Source organism: Gastrolobium bilobum, unplaced genomic scaffold (assembly GCF_033153095.1).
Source record: "Gastrolobium bilobum isolate Gb01-03AN ecotype WA unplaced genomic scaffold, APGP_CSIRO_Gbil_v1 utg2219, whole genome shotgun sequence".
NCBI classification, from domain to species: domain Eukaryota; kingdom Viridiplantae; phylum Streptophyta; class Magnoliopsida; order Fabales; family Fabaceae; genus Gastrolobium; species Gastrolobium bilobum.
Window position 1 is genome coordinate 99,158 of NW_026897513.1, and position 7,406 is coordinate 106,563.

The 7,406-nt window shown below is 33.7% G+C and overlaps 1 protein-coding gene across 1 annotated transcript; it reads left to right on the forward strand.

Annotated features, from left to right (window-relative positions):
* The first annotated feature begins 221 nt into the window (after positions 1-221).
* Positions 222-4,984, forward strand: LOC133307570 (ethylene-responsive transcription factor RAP2-1-like). Its single transcript, XM_061508097.1, has 2 exons — positions 222-232; positions 4,101-4,984. Exon 2 carries the CDS (start codon positions 4,102-4,104, stop codon positions 4,588-4,590), a length of 489 nt encoding a protein of 162 aa, XP_061364081.1. The 5' UTR covers positions 222-232; position 4,101; the 3' UTR covers positions 4,591-4,984.
* Positions 4,985-7,406: the final 2,422 nt, after the last annotated feature.

The following is a 7,406-nucleotide window of genomic DNA, read 5'->3' on the forward strand; positions in this document are numbered from 1 at the left end:
AACAAATGAACTTGAATAAACATTTAACGAAAAAAAATTGAATAATTGAATAACTCAACTCATATGCATCCTTTTTTTTTTTCCATTTCTCAATCTCTTTTAGTTGCTTAAAATTTTAATTACCTAAAATTACCTACATTAAATAATCATTTTTAAACACTCTTATATGATGTTGTGAAAAATAAATTATTACTTTAAAATAAACTAATCTAAATATAGACCTAGTCACGAAATTTTAAAGTAAAAAATTAAAATTAAGCAATATTTTAAAATTTATTCAAAAAAGTTAAAATTTTAATTACCTAAAATTACCTTCATTAAATAATCATTTTTAAACACTCTTATATGATGTTGTGAAAAATAAATTATTACTTTAAAATAAACTAATCTAAATACAGACCTAGTCATGAAATTTTAAAGAAAAAAAATTAAAATTAAGCAATATTTTAAAATTTATTCAAAAAAGTTGTGTGAGTATATATATATATATATATAGAAAAATATTTCTCAAGCAGCTTGAGATATATTTATTTCCATCCACCCAAAAATTACGTCATTTTGTTTATTTATTTTGTTATATTAATTGATTCACCTTTGAATGGTTATGACGCTCTGTTTCTCTGTTTTCCTTTATCACTATTGATCCATCTGTGTACGGTTATGATTTAGTAGCCAGAGATAAAGTCATCTCAAGCAACTTGATAAACGATAAGTCTATATGCATATAATATATATATAGGGAGTTATTAACCTTATGTCACATAAAACAAGTATCTTATGTACAAGGAAGCACGGACACTTGTAAAAACAGGAAGAGTCGGGTCCGACACGCTCCGACACGGCGACACGCTCCGACACGGTGTCGGACACGCGATTGACTTTTTCCGACACGTTGACCATTCCGACACGTGAATTTGACCGTGTCCGACACGGTCAAATGGCATTTTCGTAATTTTTTTTAAATTTTTTAAAAAAAATTATTTTTTTTAATTTTTTTAAAAAAAATTATTTTTTTTTAAAAGTTAAAATATATTAATAAAGCTTCCACCTGATCATATCAATTTTATCTTTTTGTCTTTTTTCCCCTTAAGTAGATAAGAGATCATCTCAGCATCATTGTTATCAATTCCTATCACGCTCTTGTTGTATCTTCTTCTCTCTGATCTCTCTCTCTAATATGATTAGATCTCTATATGATATTATATCTCTCTCATCCCAGTTCTTATTTTTTTGATTAAAGCTTCCATCTTTATAACGTATTGATGGGTATTATTAATTCAGTTTCATTTTTTTGTTAAATTATTAAATATTAAATGAAATATACACTATATAAATTAAAAATATTATTTAATATTAAAACGTGTCCCAACGTGTCGAAATCCATAATTTTTTAGGATTGACGTGTCGGAGTGTCGTGTCGTGTCGTGTCACGTGTCGCGTGTCGTATCGGTGCTACATAGCTTATGTAAGTGAAAAAAAGTTGTGGGGCTCATATTTTTAAAAAAAAAAATAGAAAAAAAAATGGGCACAAGATTCTATGAGTATGCAGCATAAGACAATTATCTTATGTGACACAAGACAACTATTTTTCATAAAGGTAGGATTATTTGATACCAGTGTCAAATTTAAAGTTTGACATTGGTTCTGAGAGCCGTTAGATCAAAAAAGATCAACGACTCTGATTTGTCAGCATGTGACTCCATTGATCTTGTTTTATCTATCGGCTCTCAGATGAGGTGTTAAACTTTAAATTTGATATCGGTGTTGAAGGATCCTCTCCCTTTTTCATATATATATATATATATATATATATATATATATATATATATATATAGGTAGGATCTTTTGACACTAGTGTCAAATTTGAAGATAAAAAAAGATCAATGGTGTCACATGCTTACAAATCAGAGTCGTTGATCTTTTTTGATCTAATGACTCTCAGGCGAGGTGTTAAAATTTGACACTGGTGTCAAAGGATCCTACCTCATATATATATATATATAAAAATATTTTCTCATGTTGCATGAGAATTATTCTTATGTTGTGACCCTTCGATTTGCATGCAAAACTTTTTTTGTCTTTTTTAATAAACGTGGGGCCCACCACTAATTAAGTCACAACATGATAATTCAATTCTTATGCAATATGAGAAAATCAAACCCCCTACATGTATATATTGATATGTTGTATAAAATATATTAAATTAAATTTAAAATATTTATTTATCATTAATACCAAAGTAATTATATTTTTAAAATATGATATAATATTAGATCATCAAAATAACTTGAAACATAACATAGAATCCTTAAAGTACATCCAAACTATTTTTTTAGAATTCAAACCCGTTTTAATTAACTCTAGAACGAGGGAGATCATAATAACCGACAGGTATTTGAACGCTCATGCTAAAAGACAATCACGTGATACAGTTCTCCATAAACCCAAGAAACTCTCACATTACATGTCCACTCCACTGTAGTCTACGTTACACGTAGGCTCTTCTATTATTGCTTCACTTTTGATTTTCACCCACCTGTCCTATCCCACCCACTAACAACGTACATGATACAACATACTCATAATTATCCTCCCACACACCAAATCCACCGTATTGTTAGTACAAATCCCATATTTGACAAATACTTAGGTAGAGTTGTGCAAAACAAGAATGGAATTTTATTTTTCTGAATTAGTTTTAAAAACCGAACTGATTTTATAAATTTTTAAAATTAGTCAATTCGAAATCTGTTTAGAATGAGTTTGCAAACTTAAATTGATCTGGTTTAGAACAAGTTCTAAAACATAAATCGGTTCTGAAACATAAACCGAATTTGAGTTGCTTCCGAACCGATTATGTACAAACAAAAACTATTCGATTTAGAATCGAACCGATTTAAATAAGTTCAATTCGGATGAGCCAAAAATGAGATTCGGGTCGAGCATGCATGTCTATCTTTACAAATAAATAACAATTACTTATGTGATAAGCATTAAACCAACCCTTTCAGAGACAAAATATATTACTATTTTTTTTCGTTGAATATAAATAAGTTATTTGTCTTGAGCTTAAAACGATATTCATTTTTGGATGAAAATTAAAGTATTTTTGTAATTATAATTTATTTATTCTAAACTTATAACAATTTTTTCATCTTTCAACTCAAAATAACATATTTTGAGAATAAATATAAATAAATTATCTATAATTACTTAGAAACATTGCCTTTAAAATATCGGAAATAATACTCTCTTGTCAGGATAGTAAAATTTTTTTCTACACAAATTTATTTTCTGTGCCAATTAATTTTTTTTTTAATATAAAATATGAAACTCACGGTTAACTTGTCTCTACTTTTTTTTATCTGTACGTAAGAAAACTTGAACCCTTAAAATATAGGGGTATGTTTTTCTCATGTTACATGAGATAACATACCCCTCCTACTCATACATCAAAAGTCGTGCTAGCTTTTATTTATTTTTTTACTTTTTTTTAAAAAAGTAAATCCCACATATTTTGAGTCTATGGCATGAGATATCAAGTCTCATGCAACATGAGACTTGTATTTCCCTAAAATATATGCATATCGAACGAAAGAAAACGCTTGGCATACGCAAAAGGATCGTATGCTTTTAAGATTATTTTGCGAGTGTATTTTGTTGGTAGAATGGCCTTTCAAGAGACGGAGACGGTTGTGATGGATAGTGTCGGCCATCCTCGAATTTATCTAGAAGGAAGCTCCACGTGGCGGCTTTACCAAACGACACATGGAAAACTCGTTCTCTCTCTCTCTCTCACTCGCCGTTCACGTAATGTTTTTCGTTATTTAATAGAAATGATCATTTTCCATCTTCATATAAGTATAAACTGACACACAAGCAACATGATTCCGGGGACTAGTGTTCTCTGGGTTTGAACGGAATCTCTCCGAAGTTGTTCCTTCCATTTCGAGACTGTTGCGTTTTAATATGTGTTTTAATGTATATATACATGTGCTTTCTTGCAAAGAAAGATAAGATAGGTCAAAGGTACTAGCTAGTATATATTAGGATATATATATATAGTTTAGTTTGGTAGTTGGGTAGGTGTGTGATTAAACCATGGAAGACAGGGATTGTTGTTGTTCCACCAATTCAAACATCACACGAAGCAAAAGAAGTAGCAGTCACACGGAGAAAGCGAAGAAACAACAACAAGAGAAACCAATCAAACCATACAGAGGGATAAGGATGAGGAAGTGGGGTAAGTGGGTGGCTGAGATTAGAGAACCAAACAAGAGATCCAGGATTTGGTTGGGTTCTTACACCACCCCTGTCGCCGCCGCACGAGCCTACGACACCGCCGTGTTCTACCTGAGGGGCCCATCAGCTCGCCTCAACTTCCCCGAATTGTTGTTCCAAGACCAAGAAGATTCCATCCATCAATTACAGAACATGTCCGCAGATTCCATACGCCAAAAAGCCACCCAAGTTGGTGCCAGAGTGGACGCTCTCCAAACAGCTCTTCATGCTTCTTCCACTTCCACCTCCCAGAAACCTGACTTGAATGAGTTTCCAAAACCTGAAGATTCCCTTGACCTTCAGGATTGATATTATTAATATATATATCAATATTATTAATATTGATGAAGCTTTGGAGCTAGGGCTTGGAACTAAACCCTTCAGCCCTTCACCTTAATTTGTCTATCTTCTTGTTTTTCAGTTGAATATCTTTAATCATATTATTAAAGTACATATTTTCTAGGGTTTCTGCTAAGTGCTGCCACTATCTTTATTAGAAGAAAGAGGATATAAAGAATTAGATATCTGTAGTAGTACCTTGTAGCTTGTGACGTTCCATATGGTTTTGCAAAGGTGTAACATAAAATGGCCACTAAACGTCAATGGGTGTCGGTGGCTTCTTTCGCTACGACAAGCTAGAAAGATAGTTCATCCAATTAATTGTTTTTAAGTAGGAGAATCTTGTTCTTTTCCTATCCAAAAGAGAGAGAGAGAATTATTGTTTAATTAGCTCCTTTAATTTAGTGCTCAAGAAGGTTTGTGTTTGTGTAAAGATTCTTCTCTCTATTATGTTATCTCGAAAATTTGGTGGAATTAATTAATATGTGCAAGTGCAATTCATGAGTGTGGAAAGAGGCAAGAGGATAAAGATGGGAGCACCAGTGGCCCAACGAAGCTCAAAGCAAACACTAAAGTTCAGTTTGCCGAATAGTAACAACTGGATAAAGAGATAAGGCAGTGTTGAGCATTAAGAGAAGCTGCTTCTCATGACGAGCTGGTGGACTCCACACAACAGAAAATTAGACAAATAAATAAATATAAATAAAAACAATGGGCAAGAGGGTGGATACTAGTGGACCTCAAGGAAGTAAATTTAGAATATAGGAGAAGAGAAAAGGAGAGAACGAGAGAAGAGAATAAGAGAAGGAGATGAGAATTGGGAATCAAATATTCTGCTTTATTCAATCTATTTTCTCTAATTTATAGAAAGGAACAACTCATAACTAATAGATAAGAATAGAATCCTAGACTAATTCTAATCTTATTTAATTGTTCTGAAAGCGATAAACAAGATAAGCTAGGCTAACTAATTGTTGGATTTAAACTGTTTTTGCAAAACAAATTATCTAACTACTGAGCTGTAACTACTGGACTTCATTTCCTATAGTCTAATAAATATTTGGTCTCCCTATTATACCTCTTGGGCCTGCTGCCACTTGATTCTGCTACAATTGACAGCACATGAAAATTTACCTTGTCGTCCAAGACAGTTGGGTTGATCACTGAATGCTTATTAATAGAATATGTATCTTTCATTATCTCAAAGTGAAATTTACATAAGACGTCCTATGTATATAAGTTACATGACAAGCATAAGAGTAAAAGATAAACATGATAACAGAAACTTTGTTACACCATAAACGAGCTGCACTCTTATTTAGAGAGCATATCTAAACTACTATATCTAAACAACCCAAGTGATAACTACTATATCTAAACAACCTATGTGATCTCTATCTCTTTCACTCCCCCTTAAGTTGGAGCATGAAGATTTGAAATGCCCAACTTGCCAACTAATGTATGAAAAGTTGTTGTACCAATGCCTTTGTAAAGATATCCACTAATTGCATATTGGAACGAACATAAGCTGTAGAGATAGTGTGAGCTAGAAGATGATCCCGAATGAAATGGCAATCCAACTCTATGTGTTTCGTTCATTCACGAAACACTGGGTTAGCTGCTATATGAAGTGCAGCTTGGTTATCACATAAAAGTTGCATCGAATCTTTGTGATGAACACATTGAGAAGCTAGGAAGGCCTTCAACCATACAAGCTCTGCTGCTGTTGTTGCCATGGACCTATATTCAGCCTCAGCTGAAGAGCGGGAGACCGTGACTTGCTTTTTGGTCTTCCAAGATATTGGAGAATCTCCTAACAAGATGAAGTAATCGGTGGTTGATCTTCTGGTAATGGGGCAACTTGCCCAATCTGAGTCACAAAAGGCTCGTATAGATAAACTAGAGCTAGGTCTCATGAAGAGACCTTGTCCTGGGTTTTGCTTCACATATCGCAGAACTCGGATGACAGCATCAAAATGTTGTTGTTGTGGATTTTGTATAAAATTAGGAAAGAGTGTGCACTGCATAACTAAGATCAGGCCTTGTGATAGTCAAATAAACCAACTTCCCAATGAGCCTTCGATACCTTGCTGGGTCATCATAAGTCAGTCCTGCTGCCAAGGCAAGTTTGTGATTCTGCTCCATAGGTGAAGAAGCCAGTTTGCAGCCGAGAAGACCCGATTCTGTTAATAAATCCAGGGCATATTTGCGCTGAATTATGACAATACCAGATGTATTCCGTGCAATCTCGAGCCCTAAGAAGAACTTTAGTGGACCAAGATCTTTAATTTTAAACACAGAACCAAGATAATTTTTAACTTCTTGACATGCAATAGAATTGTTGCCCGCAAGCACTAAATCATCCACATAAACAAGTAACGCAAGAAATACATCCCCTCGTTGGAGTGTAAATAGAGTGTAATCATCCTTTGATTGTATGAACCCATAGGCTATCAGAGAGGAACTTAGTTTGGCGAACCAATTTCTCGGAGATTGTCATAGGCCATATAATGATTTTTGCAATCTACAAACTTTGTTTGTTGAGCCATTTGTGAAGCCTGGAGGAAACCTCATGTAAACCTCCTCCGAGAGATCCCCATGCAAATATGTATTGTGGACATCCATTTGGTGCAACTCCCACTTTTTCACAACAGCAACTGCAAGAAGAGCTCTGACGCTTACCATCTTCGCTACAGGGGCAAATGTCTCATTAAAATCTTCCCCTTCAATCTGGTTATTTTCAGCTATTACCAGTCTTGCTTTATATCGTTCCACAGATCCGTCAA

Excerpts from the sequence above, each read along its gene's own strand:
- LOC133307570 (XM_061508097.1), top strand. The coding sequence starts at position 4,102 with ATGGAAGACAGGGATTGTTGTTGTTCCACCAATTCAAACATCACACGA.